The sequence below is a fragment of the Archocentrus centrarchus genome, chromosome 6 (genome assembly GCF_007364275.1).
Source record: "Archocentrus centrarchus isolate MPI-CPG fArcCen1 chromosome 6, fArcCen1, whole genome shotgun sequence".
In the NCBI taxonomy this organism is placed as follows: Eukaryota; Metazoa; Chordata; class Actinopteri; order Cichliformes; family Cichlidae; genus Archocentrus; species Archocentrus centrarchus.
Window position 1 is genome coordinate 17041858 of NC_044351.1, and position 24607 is coordinate 17066464.

Here is a 24607-nt window from a genome sequence, read left to right on the forward strand (position 1 = left end):
AATCTTGATGATGCCTACATCTCCGTGAGTCAGGCTGAGCATTTCTCAAGTCCTCAGAGATCCATCATGAGTGAAACGCATGACCACAGAATTCACAAACAAAAGTTTTGAATATACAAACTTTGCTGTTTGTGAGCCTTTTTTTTCCTTTTTTAATTTTTTTTTTTTTTTTTACATTATGCAAAAATCCCATTTTGATATTAAACAAGTTTCCCAAATTATCCCCCCTCCCCCTCCACTGCTCTGAACTTTTACAAAATTAGCTAAAATTGTCAAAATGAGATCATTCAGTCTGTGGCACTGGTCATGCACTCCAACTTCAGTTCCTTTGTTTAAATAACGTGTTTTCGTCTTTATTTTTTGCAAGCCTTGTAAGCACCGAACCAAAAGAAAGAAAGAAAGAAAGAAAGAAAGAAAGAAAGAAAGAAAGAAAGAAAACAGCCTCAGGATGCTGGACTCCAACTCTCCTTGTGTGTGTGTTTTTTTTTTCCTTTTTTTTTAATATTTTGGGCACAGTAAACAATGTGAGAATATCAAGTTCATACTTCATCGAGCACCGTGCACCGTGGAGGGGGCACGGCAGGGGAGACTCAGGTTCCCCCCCCCGTTTATCACATTCAGTAACAGGCCAGCTGTTGCCCTCTTCAGAAGTGGTCAATGAGCACAGACACACAGTTTGCACCCACCAGGTAGTTTGGGTCTCCAGGGAGAGATTTGTTCTGCCAAGTTTTAGGATCACCTGCAGGAAACAGAAACATGATGTCAGCTGATGGCGAGTCTCCGCTCAGCTTTAAAATACAGGAAACAGAACGTGAAGACACTCAAAACAAAACTGATTTTCAGGTGATTTAATAAAAACGTGCGAGGCCGGAGATTTCAAACAATGATGCATAAATTAATTAATGAACTGTCGTTCATAAATTTCTGTTGCTCAAATGTGTTTAAGTGTTTACTTAATGCTTAAATCATCTAATGAATTTCAACTCAGTGTCCTCACATGAATTTAGGAGCGACCAGCAGGACTCCAGTTAAACGGACCTGTGCGTTTGATCGGACTTTACAAAAGGATTCAACATCAGCGCTCAGTCAGTGTCTGCATGCTGCCTCGTGACCCAGAAGTCTTTACTGTACATCACGTTCAAATAAAAAAATTAATCATGAAGAGAATTAATCATAAAGAGAAAATTGCACTAAAAAGCAAGAACACTGAGCACGTGTCAGGTGGCAAATCAAGAGAAATCTGATGTTTACGGTACTACATACACATTGAGTGGCCACTTTATTAGCTCCAATAAAAAAAAAAAAAAAAAAAGGAGAAACAAGTAGTTGTTTCAGGCTACAAGTGGAAATATGTCCATCAAGCACTCAAGTTGTTCCTTATTATTATTATTATTTATACTAGAAGTGCTGCTGGGGCTTTTTACCTCTTTCTATTAATATGGACAAAAATCTCTGAGGAATGTTTCCAGCATCTTGTTGAATCTGAGCCATGAAGAATTAAAGAACTGATATTTAGATTTTTTTGTGGTTCAAAGAAACGTGTTGCATAATTTTATTTTTCAAAATTGTTATTTGGTTATTTTTTTATCTTCCGTCTCTGGATTGGACATCAGGTCTTGTTTGATCACAGAGTGATGTGATGTAAGGATATTGTTTCCATTTTTGTGTGGATTTCTGGTAAAAATGTATTTTTCTTTCATGAACATTTAAACAGTTAGATGAGGGAAACACGGCTTTTTAGTAAAATGTCATTTTAACGGTTCACTTTACATTTTTTTTTTACACTCCATTCTGTGCACCTGATACTCACCTAAACCTGGGTTGTTAGATCATGCCACCATGACACTAACAATGATCATGGATGGTATGACAGAGGGCTGAGTGAGGCAGACAGGATTTTACTCACAATTGTGAGAGTGGAGTCATACTTCGTACCGTCAGGAGATGAGGTGGAGGAGATGACTTATTGAACTGGCTGGAACCAGTAAATTCAGATCCTAGATTATCTGAGTCATGTGGGGATCACAGAGATGCTGAAGGATATTTTGGTTCCAAAATGTTTTAATGCTGCCTTCAGAGATGAACACCTCTCTCTGGCTTTTGTGCTCTGACTTTGTTTTTTGTTTTTCTAAAACCTGGTTGCCTATTTTCTCTTTGATGTAATCAGAGGAACACCTGTTTGGTGGCTGTGGGCAGCGCCGTCATGTTTTCATGTTTCATGCCAAACAACAATTTTAACCCAATTTCAATATTGTTTCAATTGAATTGATTAAAGACAGAAGAGGTACACTTTAATACACTTTTAGTATATATATATATATATATATATATAGTTAATTATATAAATCAACAGGATAAAGGAAGCAATCAAACTTAGCTGGTGTGTGTGTGACAAAGAGAGAGAATTCATCTGAAAACATTCTTATTTCCCTTTCTAGATATTGTAATGCATAAAAACTTCAGACCTACATTAAACAATACTTATTATGGACAGCAGGTACTGTCACACTGTCCCTGCTCAGGCTCCTCAAAAGCTGATACGGCTTCCTCTGAGTTTTCACCTTCCTGCTCTAATGTCCGGCCTTCCTCCACCTCATTACCTGACAGTATGACTCCACTTCCACATTTGTGAGTAAAATCCTTTCTGCCTTACTCTTCCACCTGCTCCCTCAAGTATGGACAGAGGGTGAAAACGTCAGGTAGTGAGTCCTGCTGTCCTCTACAAAGGACACTGAATAAAAGCTTTGTTCTGGAAGGAGTAAAATTATTGCACATTTCTGAAACCTTACTTAAGACTCTCAAATTGAAGAAACACTTTGAGTTTTAGTAATAGAATCGTAATGTCTGCAAAAAGAATTATCACTCAGCCTCCTTTGTGGGCATAAAACCCAAGAGTTTTAGGAGGATAGACTGAGCAACCAAACAATATTAAAACAATTTTTTCATAATTAAACTACTGTTCCTAATGTCAACATTGAACATTTAATATTACACAGGAAAAGCAATGATTTTTAAGGATATTCTAGCTTTTTATGTCTGTTTAAGATTCATAGAATTAATTCGAACTACTAGAAAGGCCAAAATAAAGAGGTCATAATCAGCATGAAAAGAACACCAAGCGGCACATGCATGAAAAAGTGAGGGGGAAAAAGAGAAAACAGATGGGGGTGTTAAACTGATTCAGAAAGCAATGAACTCTTTTTGCTGATCACCAGAGTCTGCCCACAGACCCCAACAGGACAGAGAGAGGACAGCGTACCCGACGAGGAGTCGGAGGATTTTAGAGCAAAGGACCAACCATCAGGGGTCATGGATGCACAGTGAGGTAAGCGCAGCTCCACCGGCTTCAGGAACTTGAGTCCATGCGGGCCACACATCACCAGTGGACTAAGCAGCGTTTCTCCTGCACAGATACACAACCGGAGTTAAACTCCACAAACCAAACACATGATTTAACAGAGTCTGTTGTCAGGCCGTCGCAGTCAATGAGAAACAACAGTTAACCGTCTGGCCAGGTTACTTAAATAAATACACTAAATGTTAATTAAAACTGCTCTATATTTATCAGCTAGCATGGATGCAATTTTGTTTAACAGCAGATTACTATCTGTGTTACCACTTCTTGTATCTATTTATTTACCTGTCCAGTTCAGGGTCTTTTTTCTGTAGCGGTTTCTATATCGGTTTTGTAACTCAACAAACAATTCTACAATTTTCCAATAAAGGCAACACAAAAACTTTATTCTCATGTACCATCTTGTTGACATATCCAGGTTAGGAAGGATCTCTGCGCAGAACTGAGGAACTGACCTTTCTCCTTGTCGAGGGGGGGCAGGATGCTGTTGTCCCGGCACACCTTGAAGTAAATCTCCTGCTCCACGCTCTCCGGAATTGCACCCTGGGGGATGATGATGCTGACGCCTGTCTCAATAGAACTCAGGACCCCTCCGTTACAGTTGAAGATCCCACGAGCGGTGGCCACCACTGTGTGTCCTTCATCTTCGTCATCATCATCCAGCGCACTGGGGCTGAGGGACGGAAGCAAAGAGGAGAACATCATCAGTCAAATCAGTTCAGGCAGAGAATAATCCACAGCAGGGGACACAAGAGCAACCCCCCTGTCCACAACCAAGTTTCTCTCACACTCTCTCAGCAGCTCAGTAATTACTCTCTCATAAAACTTGCTGCTGCTTGGGGTGAAAAAGCATCTTACCTTACAGGAATGGCCTTGGGAATGGCGTTGATGTTATTGTGCTGGTATTTGGGCCTGTTGTCCATAGTGCGTGTGAAGGTGTCCAGGCCGCTGTCATGATCAAGGGGCTGCGGTGACAACTGAGGTTTCCCACTACTGTTGCTCACCACACTGGGCTTACTGAGGAGGTCCGTCTTTACCTGTGTGTCGTTGGGCAGCAGATTGTGGTTGAATTTGGGGCTCTCAAACTTGCGCTCAAAGGGCCGGGCTGCACTGGTGTAAGGCTTGGGAACGTAGCGGTTATAGCTAGTTGGTGCGGGAGTGCTCAGTGTCTTCGGGGGTGCTGCATCAGTGCCATTAACCGGGGATTTGTCGGGGAGGCCCCTTGGGGGCAGGTAACCACCTGGTGTGGGTTCATCCCTGCTGGTCGGCCTAAGAGTTGCCAGCTCAGGTTTGGGATTGGGCGAAGTCAATGGTTCAGATACGGCACTAGCTGCAAGAGGATGCAATAAATTAAATAATTTAAATGCAGTCTTGATATTTATACTTACAGAGTTTAGCTACTACCAACAAAATAACAAAATCAAGAATTTTCAGCAAGATTTACAGTACTGTGCAAACAAGACAACAAGACCTGCTGCAGATAGTTTGGCTCACACAGAGCGCTGGTCTGAACAACATGCAGTCAGTCTGATTTTAGAGTGAGGAAGAAGCAGCTGAGGCCAAAACTACTTCAGAAAAATGTGAGTTCTCCAAGGTACTTGGAAATATCCACCTGCCACATACCTTAAAAATCTATTTCTATCTTCCTGGCATATTCATGTGCACTAATAACATACACAATAAAGTTTGAGAGGCCAGCAGAAAATTTAGAAAGCTTACCATCACCAGGGCTGAGTTTGGGCAGTGTGGTGGGTGGAACGGCAGAGGCCGGGGGCCCATACTGTGAAGAGGGACTGATTTGGGGCAGAGTTTCATATCTTTTCTCCACTGGACTCACCTTTTCCACAGACTCAACTCTGCAGTTAGATGCCACAAACAATTAGGATTCAAAAGCTGTGATGAGTTAAGAACTCAGAAATTCTATACAGCAGCCAACACTTTTGGCAAGAGCTGAGCTGTTATACCTGTTGTATGGGTAGGACAGCTGAGGTGGTTTGGGCAGATCATGAAAGCGGTTGATGCCAGGAGTGGGCTGGCCCATGGCCTTGCTGTCAAAGCTACGGCGATCAAAGTAGGACAACTGCTTTCTGTAGTATTCCTCGTCCTCGTCTGGGTCATAGTGGTTGGAACGCACTGCATCATCCGGGGGTTTAGTGTGAGGCTTCTGTGGTTCAGGAGCCCTGCAGAGAAAGCCAAACAGAACATGTAAAACACAGTATGGTTGCCCGAAAGCCTGCTGGACAAAGTTTTAATTAAACACAAATCAACACTGCACTAATTTGAACCTGAATCTATGACATGTATTTCTCAAATATGTTTGAAATCATTATGAGTCTCTACAGCTGGGCAGATCAAGTAGGCACTGACACTGAGGGAAACCTACACACTGCAGGGCTTGCTGCCTCCACTAGGTGGAGCTCAAACAACAACAAACAAATTCGAAGACACCTTTTCAAGGATCTTATGAGCTGCCCTTCATTCACCTACTCTGTAGCCTGGGGTTTTGAAATGAGGGTTAATACCTATAGGTGGACTTCTCCTGTTCCAGGTTGCTGAGAGAATTCGCTTTGAGGACTGGTCCAGGTGCACTCACAGGTTTAGGGATATCTGCAGGCTGAAAAACAAACACAGGCCTCTGTTTTAGTGATTCTGATTTTGCACACACATATCTAGTACTTTGCCTGCATGACGTCCAATTTTTCAGGCAAAAATATTTTTTAAAAAAATGAAACATTTTACAAAAAAAAAGCTTGTGTTTTCAAGATGTGCATTCAAGATAACTATATCGCCATATAGTTGGGATCCATTTACACCCTACTGTTGTTCATACTTTGATCATGTTCCTAGTTAATTATAGTTCAACTTTTAGTCGAGATTATAGCTATTTGCATTTAAACTAGTATTCTAACAAGTTTATTGTTAGCAATACAAATACCAATATTTGAAATGTGATGAAGTTAATTCAAAGTTTATGAGGCTTTAATGTCAACTACCCACTGGAGCAGAATACACTTAATGTAACTCAGATGGGATAAACGTACCCTGAGCACTGATGAATCTCCTCCCTCTTTAGCCCGGTCCATAGAAACAGACCGTTTATTCTCAAACATCTTGACTCTGTTGAGCACTGACTGTGGTTTCATGGCTGGGTCCTCATCCAGGTCTTCCTGGGGTGGAGGAGGAGGAAGGGGTTTGGACCCCGGGGTGATTGCTGGATCGCCTGGAGAGGACAGGGTCTCGGGTTTGGGCAGGGGGATGGTGGGTTCAGAGTTTCTCATAGGCTCATGCATCCCTGGCTTATAACCCCGGTTTGGAGGCCCAGGCATGTAGGTAGGCCTGAGACCAGAGTCACCATAATACTGCTTTGAAGGCTCTGGTGACCGAGGAGAGTTAATGGGGAAGCTGTGGGACTCTGTCTCATATGGGGAACGTGCATCGTAGCCTGCTGAAGGTGGTGGTGGGGGTTCATCATAACGAATCGGTCCAGGTTTACTGTGGCGTGGTCTGCCATCATAGCCCACTGGTGGAGCCTCATCGTAGCGTGGCTGAGGGGGGCTGTAGTCCCTTCCTGGCCCATCCTCATAGGGGGACCGGGGATTGTAGCCCATGGGTTGCTGGTGGCCCGGTTGGTACCCTGCGGGCTGGGAGGACGAGGTCTGCTGGTCATATGGGGGCCACTGTTCATTGTAATGAGGCACACGGTTGTCGTAGTGCAGGTGAGAATCAGTGTTGTGAGGCTTTGGTTCCGTGTAGCCGCCTCCATCATATCCGTAAGGCGGGTGGTCGTATTCACGGTATGGCTGTTTGTCCTGGTACGGCGGCTGGTGACTGTAGCTCATAGACTGCTTCAGGCCATGGTTGATTCGCACAGGGTCCTCCATATTGTACAGATCTTTCTTGTACATCTGTGAAGAAAAAGATCTAAATGAATGCAACCATCCCATTATCGATATTGTAACCTTTTAACAAACCAGTGTTGAGAGGCAGAAAGCAGCCAGTATTTCCCCAACATCAGATTAAGATTAAATTCATTAACAGGAAATAAATTGAAACCTTGAGGAGCTTAACACTTTTAACATTAACCAAAGAAAATCCCTCAACAAATTAATTAAACCAAGATCAATTCAAAGTGCAATTACTCAGGCAAACCTTTTCCCATTATTAAAAAAAAAAAAAAAACTGTTCTGAATGCCCGTTTGACAAGATGCCTTTCAAGAATGGTGGTAATGTCTATAAACACAAGTGGATTTTACATGTTTAAAGTTTCATAAATATTGTACTAACAAGCAATTTGCACATTTCTGAAAGGCCTCATTTCAAACAAATGATGTGTAGCCTGTAGACAGCAAATCTAGTTACAGTACTTCCTATGGAAGGTTGATTTGTTGGCATATACAGAGGGCATATCTACTCAAGAGAGACATAATGCAGTGTACTGATGCAAGTTTGTTTTTCCATAGGGAGAATTGCTCACTGGAAGGAATTTATTACCAAGAGTACTGTCTGCAGGTTAGCTTTCATCATGCAAAAACATTCAGTTTGCATATAATGCAATGTCAAACTAATGGCACTACAACAGACGACACATCTACTCACTACGATGCTACTGTAAAGTGACACTATTTTTCATCTACAGAAGAAAAGTTAAAGCTGAAAGGAACCCAAAAACATTAGGAGCCATGCAAAGGAAGTAAGGCAACAGTTAGGGCTGGTTGTGGATGTCTTCACCCTGGTCAAAGACTCAGATGTACCAGTCCTTCTGGTCTCCCAGCCCACTGTGGTGCATGTGGACTAGTCTGTCACACATTTTCTCTGGGAGCCAGAGGCACACAGTGGGCTCAGTGAGTCACACAGTGTGGGCGTGTCATGCAGAGAGCAAGTGGAAAGCATGTGTGAGAAGACAGGCAGTTAAAACAGCAGGCTGGGGCCCAGGCCCGGTCCGAGTGGCTGGTGAAACAGCGGGTACCTTTGGTTCTGGACCAGGCAGTCCAGACGGGTGGGGTTCATGTGGTGGTGGTGGGGGCTGAATAAGCTCAGGGGCAGGGCTGGGGCTGCTAAGTGAGTCAGCCTGAGGAGCTGCGGCTGCAGCAGGCGGCTCCTCTAGGTGCACACCCTCTAGCTGTACAGGCTGCTCAGCAGCAGGGGTTGCTACCGCCGTCGGAGGCAACGAGGGCATGGGCAGAGCAGCCTCACCTTGCTGTGAAGTATTGTTAAGAGACATTTATAACACAGCCTGCCAAGGGCACACAAAGTACAGCTTACCCCAACACCATGATCTTCTTCCTTACACTCAATCAGTTTTACACCAGCCAGAGAATGCACTCGCAAAAATGTGGTTAGAATGGATAACATATCAGTAGCTTCTAAACATATTTAATCCTTAGCAAAGGAAATTTTAATCTTACAAAAAGATCAGGACACACCACTGAATACAAAGGAGTAATTCCTCTGCTCTTCAGTCATATCATTTTAGCCATGCATCCATCTTTGAAAGGCAAAGCCCGTCTGCAATGCCAGATATGAACTTTACCTGCTGCGGAGCAGCCATCTTGAACCCAGCAGGGTCTATGCGATTGGCTAATTCAGGCTGCACAGGGTGTTGGTATCCAGGGTAACCAGGGGTGTCCTGAATTACAGGGGGATCTTCTCGCACAGGCTCTGAAGAGCGGGTGATGGCAGGCTCCGTGGGCAGACCCACCTCATCATTCAAAGTCTCATCTAATTCTTGGTCTGTGTATGCTCCACCTTCTGTGTCTGTGTCCTCATAGTCAGAAGTGTGGCGGCTGTCTGTGCTATACATGGAGTATTCACTACCTGGTGCTGAAAGGTAGGACAGGCGGTCATCGTGGATATCCAAGTCATCCTCTGTAGTGCCATCCGCCTGAACAGAGCAGAGAAACTGTCACCTCGTGGCTCATTCATTCATTCACACTACTGGGACTCGGCTAATGCTGCTCAGTGCAGAGGAATAGACTCACCTTGCCCTCTGACACCCACACCAACTGATTCTGCTGTTGCTGGATGGTTTCCTTCAGAGCGCCATACCAACCATCATTCATATTGTTCAAGTTGATGGTCGCTAAGAGAATAGTTTGTATTACAGTCACCTCATTAAGATCAGAATGTTAAAAAAGGCAATTTACATTTTTCATTTACTTTTTTTTTTTTATAAAATCTCTCTGCTACTTACTGGTGAACAGGTGGTGATTATTCTTCCTCAGTTTAATGGCTCGCTCATAGAGCTTTCTGGCGCTCTTCCTGGACTCTGGACACAGCCTGGTCCTCATGTTCTTCACACCCTGTTTATTATCGGGATTTAGGAAGACTACAATTGGGTACCACTGAGCATAGTTCAGCCTGTCCACAGCATTTGGGGTGATGTCCAGCACAGCATGTTTGTCCTTCATTAAAGAAAAGAAAGAGCAATTTTTAACATATATATATATCTGATGAATTATTGTGAAAAAAAATGCATGCTTATGATATAGTGAGGCATGCTCACTCTGTCAATGATCTGCTTGATAGTGTGAAGACGAATGATTCCTGAACTACGCTGGTCTGTTCCTGCATCTCTCGGTTCACTCTCTAGAAAGCAAGACAACAGAATTTTAGGACAAAATCTTTTTTTTAATTTTTTTTTTTTTAAAGAACTAAATGTGTTTTGTGCAGCTTATAGACATACTTGCAAGCTCAAAAAGATCTGGCTCTTCTCTGGAGAGTTTTTCTCGAGCAACATCGGCAATAGGTCCAAATATTACAACTGGTCTTAGGAAGCCAGCTGCACAAGAAGACAACAAAACATTAACAGACTTATAAAACTGTATTGTTACTCGGAAATGGGCTAACACACGCGGCAAGATTCCTCACCCTCTCTCAGCACAACTCTTTCGTAAGCTGGGAACTTTGTTTGGACTGGCTGTGAAGAGAGATCCTCTCGGCTCTTCCTCAGGTTCCTCTTTGAACTACGAAGCCCACGGAACCTCCAGAAGTCAGCCCTGTCTCCACCTGCTGTTTTGGGGAGAGTGTACTGCACACTGGAGAGCTGCTCTGCTCTGTAGACAAAAGCATAGACAGAGAAAAGACAGAGATACTGTCATTAACCCAGCAGGACTAATCTCAACACTGCCAGTATCTAAAATATTTTACATAAAAATATCAGTATGGAGCAGACAGGATGCAGTCACCTGTTTTTGTTGGGGATGATGCCCCTCTCCACTTCCTGATGGTTCTTGCCAATGCGAATAGCCAGCCAGGAGCCCAACTTTCCATTGTAGAGAGTGTCCACTACGCGGAACACCTCGCCCTTGTTAAAGCTTAAACCATACGGAGACTCCTTCTCATACTCAAAGTGCGTCCTGATGTAGAAAGAGTCACCAACATCCGATTCCACGATCCGCCGATACACTGAACAGTACAGAGTGGTAAGTCAGTAACAAGAAACCAATCAGGCTATCAGATTTCTCATGCCTCCATTCACTTTCACTTCCTTTACCATCTTTCTTCTTCTGGGCCAGAATGGTGACCTCTTCACCCTTCGGAAGGTCCAGGAGGAATAGCACCGCCTCCTCTCGGATTATGTTTGCAAAATCAACATTATTTACCTGGAATTTGGGGGGAAAAAAACATGTTTCTACGTTATGGTTGTCACACAGAAACTTCACTGCTATCTCAGATTTTCAAATTTAAGGAGCAGCTTTTATTGCTCAAGGAGTGCATGACAGAAAATGTAAATCTTCATTTAGACAAAGGTTCAAATAGCTTTTCCTGTTCTCTAAACTGCCCGGGTAACTGCAGGTTCTACTGCACTACAAGAAGTCAAAGTATTCCTCAATATACTCGGAGAAAAGAGAAGGAGGACCAAACAGTGAGATATATGACTGTGAGGGAGTGGGACAAACACAGCGAGAGGAAACTGTGTTTTTGTGTGTGCTCCCTCAGGGCCATTGCTAAGAGACCAGCTTGAAGATAGAGGAATTTTGGAGCAGCCAGAGTATAACACCATGAATAAATAAGGGAATGTTTCAGACATTCTGCCATAAAACATTGCTGTTTCCACACACTATGATGTGCCCGCTGTTAAAACGTAAAAACAAAGACAATAAACAGCTTATCCCATTTTCCCTCTCTTTTCCCAAAACTTAAACATCTCTGTTTCTTTTATTTTTTTACATCATGTGTTTTGCAGTTTGTCTCATTTCACACCAGCTTGTGTTAAAAATAATCTTACCCTGAGAATTTGGTCGCCCTCCTCCAGGCCCTCCTTAGCAGCTGGGCTATCTTCCAGCACTCCAGCCACGAAGATGCCCACGTCGTTCCCCCCAGCCAGCCGCAGACCCACACTCTCCCCCTTTTTGAACTTCACTAACTTCATGCTTGGCCTGAGAATAAAGACAATTGCCAAGTTCACTTCCTTCAACATAACCTAAATGCCAGCCAGATTTCTCTACAGAGCATCTAAAGAGATTTCACTGTTTTTGCTAATGACAAAAATAACCACAGTAAACATTCTCACAAACACTGATCGTTGTGCATGCTGCTCATTCACACTTGGCAGCAAAGGGGACCTGTTACCCTCATTTTCAGCTTCAAATTTTCATTGCTCTAAGGCAACCCTCCCTGCTGAAGCTTCTCCCGACACCTTGCAAACGAAACATTTGAACTGCATGAGGGTGTGGCTACTGTGCTCATAGTCAGACCTGCACTCCTGTTACAAAGTGAGTGTTCAGAGTTGTCTACAGCCTGAATTGTAACCATTCCACTTTACAAATAAGTGATGTACAATGTGCATGAAAGCATTTAAAAACATTTTTCTAAAATACAGCTCTCCCAGTGTACTCAAAGTACTTTTTTTTCCACAATACTTTTACTGTATTTTTTTAAATGTATTTAAAATATAAATTTTATAATATAAACATTACCGTAGGATGCTATCATCATGGGCAGCACTTGGCACAGGGGCATCAGAAGGACTGACGGGCAGGTCTACATCTGGCTGTCCCGGTTGAGCGTACACTGGCTTAGGTTCTAAATAAAGAGGCACACAGACTCATGTTATTAATGCAGACAGATGATGAATATGTAACACCAACTGTACATGGTCAAAAATAAAAAGAATACCCCCCACCGCACCAAAATGCTGTCACAATTTCACAATACTTCAGCTATATATGATATGTACAACTCACCACATGCGCACTAATGGGGGGAGAGAAAAAAAACAAAAAAACAACAACAAAAAAATAAAAAACAGAGCACATATACAAGAAAAAAATTATCACACAGATTCTTGTGTGCACACATGCACACTCAAGGCGCACAGTGTCCTGAGCTAGAAAGTCAAAGAGAGAGGCAGCAGAGTGCTGCAGGCTGTGGTGGAACGTCAGACTCGATCAGCTCATATGGTTTATTTTCACTTGGCTCCAGGCAGACTCAGCCAGGCTCAGCAGGCGACTGGATCTAACTTTTTTGGTAGTTGGGCTTTTAAAAAGGGCAGAAATAACTGTTTCAAACAAGAATTCATGAATTCATGTCAATTTCCTGGGGCAAATGACAGGCAAGGAAATTGCGCACGGTTTCTGAAAATTCCAACTGATTTACAAATGGTTTCCCTCACACATACACACCAACATTGAATTTACTGGCTGACTGATTTATATCTGACCTGGGAGAGGTGGGAGCTGTTTCTCCTCTCTACCTCCTGACTCTTTCGGTTTGGGCAGAGGAACCTCCTCCGCTAGCTTCGCTGGTGTCGAAGCTGGCTTTGAGGTCCGTTCGTCGTCACGACTTCTGTGACTGCAGACACAAAAAAGATGTTTTTGTATAACTTTTCTTTAGAAAAGGCATGAGATCATGAATAATGCATTCTGCAGATGTAGAGCTCAAAGGCAACGTGAAATTTTCTCCTAAACAGACATGCATTTGCTGAGAATAGTCTATGCCTGCATCTTAGCCTTGAAGGTCATCACTTTGTCCTCCTGGTCTTCTGTGCTCTATTTTTAGAGCAGCTTATCTAAGGTGTCAGAGTGAGTTCTGCTCTCCAGGTGAATTTCACTGTGAGGCTCTGACTACTTTGACTGCCTTAAAAAAAAGAATTGCTGCATAAACTGATAGACAGTGACTCTGACTAATAACAAGCCAGAGAATTTTAAATGATGCCCACATTTCCCTGTGCTTTGGCAAAAACAGACATTTCTGATAGGTTTCTTAAAAGGAGGAGGAGAGAGGGATAAAGACAGGCTGCCCAGTGGCACAGATCTGTGGCTCTCCCATGGCTGTCACAAGGCTAACTTTTTTGGAAAAGTACTGCTTTGTTCACAGACTGTGACAAAGTAACCACAAAGGATCCCGCTTGAACTGGCTGCATAGGAACAAATGTCTTTTCAACCAAGTCTGCATTTAGCTGCCAGCTTCATGAGCTGAGAGAAAGCGTTACAGGTCACTGATCAGGTTCAAACAAACAAATCAAATACCGTATTTTCCGGAGTATAAGTCGCACTTTTTTTCATAGTTTGGCTGGGGGTGCGACCTATACTCCGGAGCGACGTATATGTGACATTTATAACACATGAACCAAAATACTCCAGCCACTTGACATCTCCGTGAACTGCAGCTTTAAGGCAGTCTTGCGTAACCTGTGGGCGCAGTGGATGATGGACGGAGAGCACAGCTTAACGGCAACTGAGAGAATGCGCCACCCAACTTTCCTGGAAGTCATTGGATGGATCAAGAAAACATGGGCTTCAGTGACAAACCATCCTGTTGGGATTCAGAAAGGCTGGAATAATTGGAACTGCAGCTGACGACGAGTCTGACTAACGCGACACAGAAGAGGAAGCGGCGCTTCGTCTACGGAGTGTACGGAATTGTTTAGAAGTGACACCGAGGATGAAGAATTCAATGGATTGATGGTTTGGTTAACTTGTTAGTATGTTCTTTATGCTATGGTTATCTGAATAACTTAATGTTACGTTAACATACTGTAGCGATTCTCTTAGTTAGAGAGCGTGTTGATGTTGTGGGATTTCGGACTGTTCGGGAGGTTCGTGAAGGCAGCATGGAGAGAGAGAAAAAGACTGAGAGCTTGCCTGTGTGTGTGTTGCTGTTCAGCTGTTGTAGTTGTGGTTGGCGTGGCTGTGGCCTACAGCAGCCGTTTTTCTGTTAATAAAGACGACCTTTGTTGTGAATATCGCCGACTTTGGAAGTGTGTTTACAACGTTACAATACCGAACACGTGTTCGTTGTGCGTCATGTAGCTGAATGTGCTACGTTAGCATAACGTAGGTGTAACCGTGTTCGTCCTGTTCTTTAATCCATTATTATTTTAAATTGCCGTTCAAGATGGAATTTGTGCTCTGAGTCTCGGATTCTATCAACCCCCCCCCCCCCCCCCCAAAAAAAGTGCGACTTATAGTCCGGTGCGACCTATATATGTTTTTTTCTTCTTTATTATGCATTTTTTGGCTGGTGCGACCTATACTCCGGAGCGACGTATAGTCCGAAAAATACGGTAGTCACAACTCCTTTCTATTAATTGAAATGCAGGTGGACTACCTGTGTCGCAGCATAGGAACTTATAATGACACAGTTTTGTTTTTTGTGTCTTAAATATTACAAGAAAGGATCAGCCTGATATCACATAAACAAGAGACTTGTTGGCCTACAGAGCTCCGCTGTCAAATGTTTTACTTGTACAATATGTGATATATTAGAACAGAAAGTAATTTGGCTGCAGGTCAACCATCACTGAGTTGATACTTACTTTTTCATTTATTACAAATGTGGAAAATTTGTAAAAATAAATAAATAAAAAGACAAAAATTGAAAATCTGTCTGGTACATTCTTCAGATCTTTGCTCAACGAATACTCATCCTAAGAAGTTTCAGAAGAACTGGCCAACAAAATAAGGGAGGGGTAACGATTGAAGTTCAACATCAATCTACATTATTTCTTGAAAATTTTGAAAATTTGTAAAAAATAAAAAAAGTCAAAAATCAGAAATTCATCTGCAGCACTTTGTATAGATTTGCCCAAAGAATACTTGTCTGAGTTTCAAAAGATTCAGCCAATAAATAAGGAACATGAATGTACAGTTAACCTTCAAAATTTCATTAAAATAAAAAATAAATAAATAAAAGTCAAAACATCCATCTCCCCTATTTTGTAGAGCCTTACCCAATGAGTACTTCTGCCAAGTTTCAGAAGATTTGAAATGAAAAGGACAGAGGAGTAGTGAATTTAGCAAAAATTTGACGGTCGGACGCCAGCTCGGTATAGGACAATACTGAGCTTGACTGTCGTCAACAGCGGAGCTAAAAAAAATAAAAAAAATAAATAAATAAAGGGAGAGCGTTAAAACTGGCAGCTGGTGTTGGCCTTTGTTACGGTGCAGCAATCACGCTTTCTTTTGTGTCCACCAAAACATTCAAGAAGCACAGATCCAGTGACACGCTCACAGGGCTCTGCCACCTCAAGAAGAAACGCCACTGAATAATTGATGCCGATATCAGCAGCTACATCCATCAGGTAATAATGTGCTGTTACACAAAAGACTGACCGTCAACACACAAATTCATCACTTCTTTCAGAGAGAGGGCAGTCGTTTGTCAAAGTCCCAACAACTCTACAGAACTACATTAAATCTACTGAGTATTTACTAGATAAACTATTAGCATGTATTCAGAAAGGGAAATGGTGCCAAACTTACGGTTTTCTCCAGCTGCTCAAGGATAACAGCAATAAAAAGGGCAGAAAAATCCCATTCAGTGACAGCTTTGAAATATGGCGTGACGTTTAAGAGTTAAGAGCAGTGGACCTCTACACTAAGCAGAGCAGAGTCCTGATCTGCTTTCAACCCTAATTTTGACAAAGACTGGCTCTTTTGCAGCTTAACAGCTGACTTTTATTTTTTCTCAGGTCAGTGAGCAGAGTGAAAGGGAAACAAGTGTGGTGCTCTATTGAGTTTAAATGAAGAATTAATGAGCTACTTTCAAACAAGGTTAGAGTCAAAGAAGTGTTGAATGGGGCAATGGTTGCTGTTAACACAAACATAAAATCGGAAGCCTTTCACGAAAAAAAAAAGAAAAGGAGGAAGGAAAAACAAGCCTGTTTTAACACATGGAAGCAAATATAGTATCAGTTATGGTTATTTACAAGATGTTTAAGTGTATTTGGTTGCCTCTAACTTCTTATTTTAATTTTACTTATAATCTGTTATTGTTGTTATTAATCAATAAAAAAAAAATATGGGCAAAAAAGCTTCAGATAGTGAATGAGCTGTGGTGCTGCAGTCCCAATATCAGAGAAGAGGATTATTTTGAGCTAGGACTCATGCAAAGCTCCTCTACTACAGCAGAATAAGTCCCCTTTAATAAAATAAAAAACAAACACTTCTTCAGTTTCAATCATGTGACTGCACAGGTAATCTTTCACTTTCACAATCTTTAAATCTTGGGGGTCAAAGTGCACTCATTGTTGTTCTTAAACTGAACTCTGTTGCATCAACCACAGAGAAAGTTGCGTAGAGAAGAGAAGGTAAGTGTTTTTATATGAAAATTACAGATTTTTATGGTACACCTATCCCACTAATTCATTTATTGCCCGAATGCTGGGTTGATGATCCTTACCTGCCATTGCTGATTTGTGGGGGCGAGTGTCTGGAGTGGTCTGAGGGTTCAGATCGTCTGTCTGGAGAGCGGGAGCGGCTGCTACGATGTCTGTCATGTGATCGATTGGAATGGTCGGATGCCAGAGAATGGATATCTGAAATGTCTGGTGAGATGAAAAGCAACTATTCAACAGTCGCAGGCTGAAAAACACACTGACAAGTCTGATTTTTAATATGCACCCATTTCAGCTGAATGCACAAAACGCTCACCGTCTCTGTCAGAAGCGTTGGCTGAAGGAATACTGTCATCGAGGTCGGGGATGTTCAGCAGGGTTGCTCTCTCGTCCCTCTGAACAACCATTTTTAGCTTGCCCTTTGACCTTTCTATCAGCTTCTTGGCATCAATCAAAGAGAGGTTCTCTGTCACAGTGCCATTAATCTGAAAGAATCAGCAAAACAAGCTATCAGCCATGACATGAAATAAACATTCCCACACAGCCACAGAATTTGAATTAAAAGAGAAATAAGATGAAATGGTGACATGTTTGGGGATACAGATACAGATACGAGATCAAATGGAAGTTAACCACAAACCCAATGGCTGTGATGTGCCAAAGCCATTAAGTAGCACATCACTGTTCCTCCACATAAACAATGTGTGCATGCACTGAAAGAAAGGACCAAGACGGTATACTTCTATGCAGCATGTTCACCAAAGCACAAATAAAATGAGAATAAGCAGCAAAGTAGCATACTGAATACAAGTCACCCATACTGCACATACTTCTATCTGAATCAGCATAGATTATAAAAAAGAAAATATTCCAAGAATTTCGGTTGTTTCAATTATCTGTTATGTTTCTAGTGATTCTCTGCATCCTCCCCTCTCACCTTCAATACAACATCTCCCTCCTGGATGTTGCCATCCCTGGCTGCCAGGCTCTCAGGGGAAATGTCCTTGACAAAGATGTGGCTGGCCAGGCGCAGGCCATATTCTGCTTACAAAGTGAACGACAGCAACAAAGACGACGTTAGCACAGAGTTCACGTGACAACACCACGCTGACTGCGATTTTGCTGACATCTGCTTCTCCCACTGGGATTAACAGTACTGATTAAAGAAGATTAATTGCTCTTTTACTTAGATTTACTTGAGTTTACTTGGATTTTGCTGTGGCTGGCAAGTTTTGTTTGCTCTGGCAGCTAACCAATGCTGATTTGGAGGTTTTATTCTCTTCGAAAAGAGAATAAGGTTGTCTATTAATAGTGAAGTAAATCAAATGGCAGGAGATTCCCTGCTTTACTCGTTACTGTACTGACTTTCCTTTTAAGCCCCGACTTTGTGAGGCTCACCTTCATTTTTGCGGGATTTGACGAGAGTGACCTTGGCTGGGCGTGGGGGCAGGTTGTGTGAGCGGCGGTCTGACCGTGGGGAGAGACTCCTTTCTCGTGAGCCGCTGCGTTCACGTTCCCTGTCCCTTCGCCCGCCGCTCCGGCCGCTGCGCCTGCCCATAGCCCCGCCCACACCGCTGTATGCGCCACTGCGTCCACTCCGCGTTTCATATATCTCTTCATCGTAGCTATCCTCCTCCTCGTCATGCTCTGACATAGTCTCCCTCTCCCCCAGGCGGCCCATGGGGACGTGCACCTTCCTCTTACGTCTGATTGTCTGACCAAAGGAAACAAAATCTGAGATCAGCTTGATAATCAAGATGAGACAGTTGATCCCCTAATCATGCATTTGCATATTTTTCCTGTTCGCAAACTGTCAAAACATATGAGAAAGCCCAAATAACCTTCATGGTAATACACATATCTCTGCTACAAACGTGTTGCAAGTCTAACCACAAAATAAGCTTTCCAAGAAGAATTCATAATGGGACATTGACACTCACAATTTTGGCAAGCTTCCCACTTTTACGAAGCTGCTGAACAGCGTACGCGTGCTCCACATTGTCCATGGAGACAGCATTGACCATAACGACTCTGTCATTTTCCCTAGAGAAATGAGACACCAAGAATAGACAGACAGTGGAGTCTTTATGGAGCAGGCAGTGGAATTTAATACTAAAAGTGAGCAATATGACTGGGTTCTCAATAACACAAAATCTTACTGCAGTAAGCCTTCTGCGGGGCCTCCTTTCAGCACGTCTGAGATGACAATGGAGGTCTCACCACTCTGAAAATGAGGGTTATCCCTTCCACCTGAAATGGCTATCCCAAAGCCAAACCCTGGTGCCTGCAGACAGAGAAAAACAGATTAGGATGTGTGGGTGGACCAAGACACTGATATTTAAAAAGGTACAGGCACAGGCAGACGGAACAAAATTATCACCTCCTTCTATAAATGCAGCCAAATCACTGTTTGCAAACCAACTCTGGAGTGTTAAAAACAGAGCGGTCTTATACTGCTACTCTCAAAAGGCCTGAAAACCAAGCACATATGGTAGGAGCTTTGGAGCTGTATAGTTTGTGTGCACAAAATGCTGGATCAGCATTTGTGCACATTATTTAGGCTCTACAGCCAAAAACATGGGATTGTTTAGAAGAAAAGCTTTGTGATAACTCTGCTGTTTTGTCTGGTCCACCTGCAATTAATTACACAGTGAGCAAACTTCCTACATGCTGTGATCCTGAAAATAGGAGGGAGGGAAAATGCTGGGATGGGGGATAGAGGAAAATAAAGTAAACCAAGCAGAGCAGAGAGCTTTCGGTATAAGGCATAATTTCAACATAGACAATTATAGAGAGCAAAGGAAGGATAACAGATACCCACCCTGTGTAGTGTTACTGTGTGCTGTTCCCAAATGACTGTTTCCTCCATTGCTGCACTCTGAAAGACAAAAAGAAACGCAGTGCTTAATGCAGTCGGGGGTTCCGACACAAAGAATCAAAATTATTAATTCTTCCAACTGATAAAAGGTGGAAGAGTGGCTCCCAAAATAGATCCGACAGCATTTCCTTCAACTGCGTATTTAACCTTTATCAAAGTCTGCATAAAGGTCAAATGTGCTGTTTTTTTAATGAGCAGAGTAGGCGTTATCTGTCCAAGCTAAATGGCTGTATAATGTGTCGAATGGTGTTTAACAGTTTTGCAGCATTTGCAGCAAAAACTACTTATACTGACAGGAGAGAGGGCAATAGTTTTAACTACCAGCAACCTGGAGGATTTAGGCTAAATTTCATTATTTATATCACTCCTGTACTGCAAATAAAGGATGCAAAGGTTATAATGTCAAAACACACTCAAAGATTTTAGTAGAAAGAATTTTTAAAAAGCTGAAAAAACAGAACATTTTGACACACAATAATACTACTGATGATTTTTTTTTTTTTTATTAATTCCCTTTACCAAGACTTCCTAGTTGAAGGAGAAGGAAGTGTTCCCAGTGTTTCTGTGCTCTTCACCAATAAAAATTAAAGCAGGACACACAGCAGGATACTTTTGCTTCACACTTGCTGATTCACACCGATACAGACCACACATATCATAAACATGTTTGTGTTAGACCAGACTCAGTCTTCTTTGTAATGGGTTCACAGTATGAGGTCCCAAGTTTACAGTGAACTGAATACAATGGTGCAACAGAAAAAGACCCTGCTGGATACCACGGAGCCACACGGTAAGTCTCTAAAACTGAAGGACGACCTCGGTCCCATTAAAAACCAGAGAGGATAAGATTAAGGGCGCCTCCGTCAGCTGCTGGTTTAACACTGTCCTCTGCGGCCTGCAGCTCGCTTCCTATCTCTGCTTCTGTATCATTTTACCTCCACTGCAATCTCACAACACATTAGACATTCAAGGACTGCATATAAAATACTTCCAGGTCATTCCCATTAGGGAAAATTACAACCACCATCACAGCACTTAATGCAATAACTCCCATCTGTCACGCAAAACGATCCCAGCTCTGAGATCTTAAAAAGGTGAGACTATCACACATTTCTCTTCTGCTTTGCTGGTAATTTCTTTGACACCTCGAACACTTACAGTATGACCACCTATGCAGAAATCTCATGTTGCGGTACATTAAAGTGTGATGAAAAATGAGCAAAGGGAGATTACTCTTCACGCTAAAAAAGGAACATTGGTTCCATTGCTTTGACCTGCCGCTGAGATTGTTGTCAGTGTGTTGGCAGCTACAAACGCAAAACATCCAGCAAGTGTCAGTCCAGCTTCCCACTGAAGACTATTTTGCAACACATCAGTATGACAACTTGTTAATGGCAGTCCTATTAAGCCACAAAGAGTGATAAACAGCTAAATCTTGGATGATCTATAGGCCAAATATTGAACTAGAGATCATCATGGAATAGGATCATACCATCCACAACACCAGTGACTTCCTGGGGCACAGCTACTGTAGAAATATTATGTTTAAAGCCTCATATGGGAAGAAGGGATGGTCTACTAATCAAATTTTAATCAATCCATCCACATTTTTACTGCTTCCATCAATTATTAAAACAAGATAACCCACTCCATTACTTTTACCCCCAAATTCACACCCTATCAGGATGTGGCAGGTTTAGTATGAGTACGAATCCACTATTCTTTCAAACTCAGAGTAATCCCTGTTAAATAATGGTCTCATTAGTCACCAAAAGTAATTATGATTATGAAAAAGTGATTATGCAGTAGACTGAGTAGTCATAATGGAGAGCTACAAAAACAACTAAATGTAAAACGATAAGGGACCATGAGACACCCATCTTTAAATTACCTCACGTTGAGCACACGTAAAATGCACCAAGTGTATTTTGCACAGTTTTAACTCAACAAAATGTGTCAAAAGACAACCGGTCTGTACGTCTGGATGTCTGCATTGGCACACATGCAAACACCAAGAGAAAAGTTGAAAATAATAACAGCCATGCTGCTGCAGAAATGCCCGAGGGGAAAGTAATTCAAGTTTGAAGAAAACAATAACCAGTTTTGTTCTGTACAACAGAACTCATAGTCAGAGGCAGTAGCTTCACTGACTGACTCTTGCTGCTATGCCGTTTATTGTTTAGGACCCGGGCCTCCTTCGACACATCATCCTTATGTCTGCTGCAACCTGTCGGCCAAGTGCCAAAGATTAGCTGGCGTCTGGGAACACGGGCAGCTAAATAAAATGCCACAAGTGGCCCCAGACATTCTCAGCTTGGCAGCAACAGTCACAAACTCCTCAAGCAGCTTATAGTGGGGCTCACACAAGGAGAGTGAACCAACGTTTGAATGAGGGAACTCCCCCCTGGCCTTTTACTCTGACTTATCTGCTCTTCAGAAGGGAGGGGGGGGGGGGGGGGGCATCTGAATATAAACAAGTCTGGAGAAAGCAGGAAAGTTTGCTCTTTTGGGTAGGAGGATTTATGCACCAGTCTTCTTGATCAGCACTGTGCAAATGCTGACGCCAAGAGTTCAAACATTTTGCCTAAATTTATAGATGTTTGCCTCTAACTCATAAATGGGGGTGTGTGTTTCCAATTGATATTCAGACTTTGAAAACTTCTTTATAGGCATTTATGCAGTATAACACAAAACATGCACACCCACAAAACATATAATGTTTTGGAGTGGGTTGCTAGAAATGTCAATTTTATTGTCTGGAAAATATGTTTAGAGGATGCTTATTAAGCTCAACTGAATACAAATAAATCACCATAAAATTAATGAAACAGAAAAACCAAAAGGAGGCAAACAGAAGGACTCTAAAACTGAACAAAAACAGATCTCTCTCTCTCTCTCTCATACACACACCTTTCACTGTGAAGGGATTTAATTTTGCTTCCTCGTCCTCCCGCAGAGCTTGTTGCTCTGGTAACAGAGGGGGGAACGGTGTGGTTTTCTGCTGGCCTTTCAGGACAGGTATGAAGGTTCCTCTAAACTGTGGGATTAGTAAAAAAGATGCAGCCCAATGAATTGATCAGCCCGAGTTGTTTTTATGACTCAGATGAGCACTATTTGTTGTTGCTACAGAGATCTAAACAGTGCAATGATGACTTATTTGTCAAAAAATAAACATGTTTGTTTCCTGTTGTTTTGTAGAAAAAAAACTTCACTCCAAAAGCATTCTGTGCCGCAATCAAACCAACATCTTCCAATCTAAACTCCTTAACAGGCAAGTGAAATTAAAATTAAAGCCAATGTAAGACATGTCTTCAGTGAAATGCGAAGACTCCTGAGTGCAGTTTGCTGTAAAGTTCCACCACCATCCCGTGACTGATGACTCTCAGTGCCTCTCTTGTGTACACCCTTTACAGTCACAATCTGGTGCCAAGAGAAGCTTCATGCCTCAAGCTAAAGCCAGGGCTGGCAGCCGCTCCACAGCGAGACACACCATGTTGGTTGGGTCATGCTTGGGGGATTACAACTAGGCAACTTGGGAGCCAGCACTACAACACAGATGGACTTCAATGCAGATGGATAACACAGCAGAGAATGGAGAACGGAGAGGAAAGCTCTGCTCAAAAGGACTGTGTCAAATCAATGCACAAATGATTGAACATCATCATCAACAATAAGCCCACTGGGCTTTTTATTCCTCTGCAAAACAAACTATTATAACATGTCTGTAAAATATTGCTCTGCCAGCAGCAAGCTTTTAATTGCCACTTGTAAATCAATTATAGACTCCTACTAACAATTACTGTCATTACTGATCACAGCTCATATTCCCGATTACTTCAGCTGCTCTATAAACTAAACATCATATAAAATGACCAGCAGTTTCCAAAAGATATTCAATATTACCACAAAAAACAAAAGCTGTCATTCACATTTAGTTACAAGTCCTAAATCAAGGGACCTGGCATTCTTGCTCAAAATATGACCTAAAAAAAACAGTAGCTAATTTTTGGTTAATCAAGAAACTGTCTCAGCTGTAAGAAAATTCAACAGATCCACTGAGCTTAATGCTCCACTTACAATATATGTTGCAAGTTCAGGGGCACACGTGGCTGAAGTCTTTAGTATCTGAAGACAGCACTTATAACTAGAAGCTATCTGTATGCCAGTGACAATAAAACTGAGCAATAACAAACTTACACATACCTGAGTGACCTGGAGATCCTGTCTGAGGCCAGCTAAACAGTAAATTTTGTCTACTTGGCACAAGCAGACAGTCTGGCAGCACGCTGTGACAATTCTTGTCACTTTGAAGCAAAGCTAATCAAACGTTCAAGTTTGGCTTGGAATGATTATGAAAACAACATAACTGAGAGAAGAAGAAAAAAAAACCACTGACTGTCTTCACTTTCGCAATGATGCTCTGGTTTTGTTTTGTGTAATTAAATCGAGCAGACCCCCTTTTCTTTTACAGCGCTGACCTTCACCCCTCCCCTAAAAGCCCAAAACTCACTCCCCGCCAGGCTGTGGCAGGTTTGGATCAGCTCGAGCCAAGATAACAGAAAGAGAGCCTGAGGGAAAACAAAAAGAGAGGAAACTAAATTAAAACACTTCAAGGAGTTTAACAAGCACATGATGGGCCTAATTATGGTAAATAATTGTGATCTCTAAACTGATGATAATGATTTTTTTTCCCCCATAATCTAGCAGCCTTATTTTAAAATTAATTTGAATACTAAAGAAAAAAAGAGAGAAAGAAAGGTTGTACTGCAAGCCATGACTTATATCGTTGCCTTTCTTTTCAATGTAGACTGAAGAC

The 24607-nt window shown here is 42.2% G+C and overlaps 1 protein-coding gene across 4 annotated transcripts in view; it reads right to left on the reverse strand.

Moving 5' to 3' along the window:
- Window positions 1-24607, reverse strand: part of tjp1b (tight junction protein 1b) — a 68451-nt gene continuing 43844 nt past the window's right edge. The window contains exons 4-30 of one of the 4 annotated variants that reach the window (XM_030732559.1): window positions 19735-19791; window positions 19073-19197; window positions 18854-18956; window positions 18312-18627; window positions 17851-17954; window positions 17230-17398; window positions 16979-17123; window positions 16060-16071; window positions 13017-13147; window positions 12274-12379; window positions 11583-11733; window positions 10848-10956; window positions 10540-10759; window positions 10223-10407; window positions 10038-10133; window positions 9858-9940; window positions 9546-9756; window positions 9334-9434; window positions 8886-9236; window positions 6397-7260; window positions 5878-5969; window positions 5320-5535; window positions 5075-5211; window positions 4214-4685; window positions 3811-4028; window positions 3260-3403; window positions 1-739 (exon numbers count right to left, since the gene is read on the reverse strand). In XM_030732559.1, the coding sequence (XP_030588419.1) occupies window positions 645-739; window positions 3260-3403; window positions 3811-4028; window positions 4214-4685; window positions 5075-5211; window positions 5320-5535; window positions 5878-5969; window positions 6397-7260; window positions 8886-9236; window positions 9334-9434; window positions 9546-9756; window positions 9858-9940; window positions 10038-10133; window positions 10223-10407; window positions 10540-10759; window positions 10848-10956; window positions 11583-11733; window positions 12274-12379; window positions 13017-13147; window positions 16060-16071; window positions 16979-17123; window positions 17230-17398; window positions 17851-17954; window positions 18312-18627; window positions 18854-18956; window positions 19073-19197; window positions 19735-19791 (5013 nt within the window). In that variant the 3' untranslated portion in view covers window positions 1-644. Of the gene's footprint in view, window positions 740-3259; window positions 3404-3810; window positions 4029-4213; window positions 4686-5074; window positions 5212-5319; window positions 5536-5877; window positions 5970-6396; window positions 7261-8885; window positions 9237-9333; window positions 9435-9545; window positions 9757-9857; window positions 9941-10037; window positions 10134-10222; window positions 10408-10539; window positions 10760-10847; window positions 10957-11582; window positions 11734-12273; window positions 12380-13016; window positions 13148-16059; window positions 16072-16978; window positions 17124-17229; window positions 17399-17850; window positions 17958-18311; window positions 18628-18853; window positions 18957-19072; window positions 19198-19734; window positions 19792-24607 lie in introns of all 4 variants that reach the window. The other 3 variants (XM_030732563.1, XM_030732562.1, XM_030732561.1) reach the window with 3 other exon arrangements.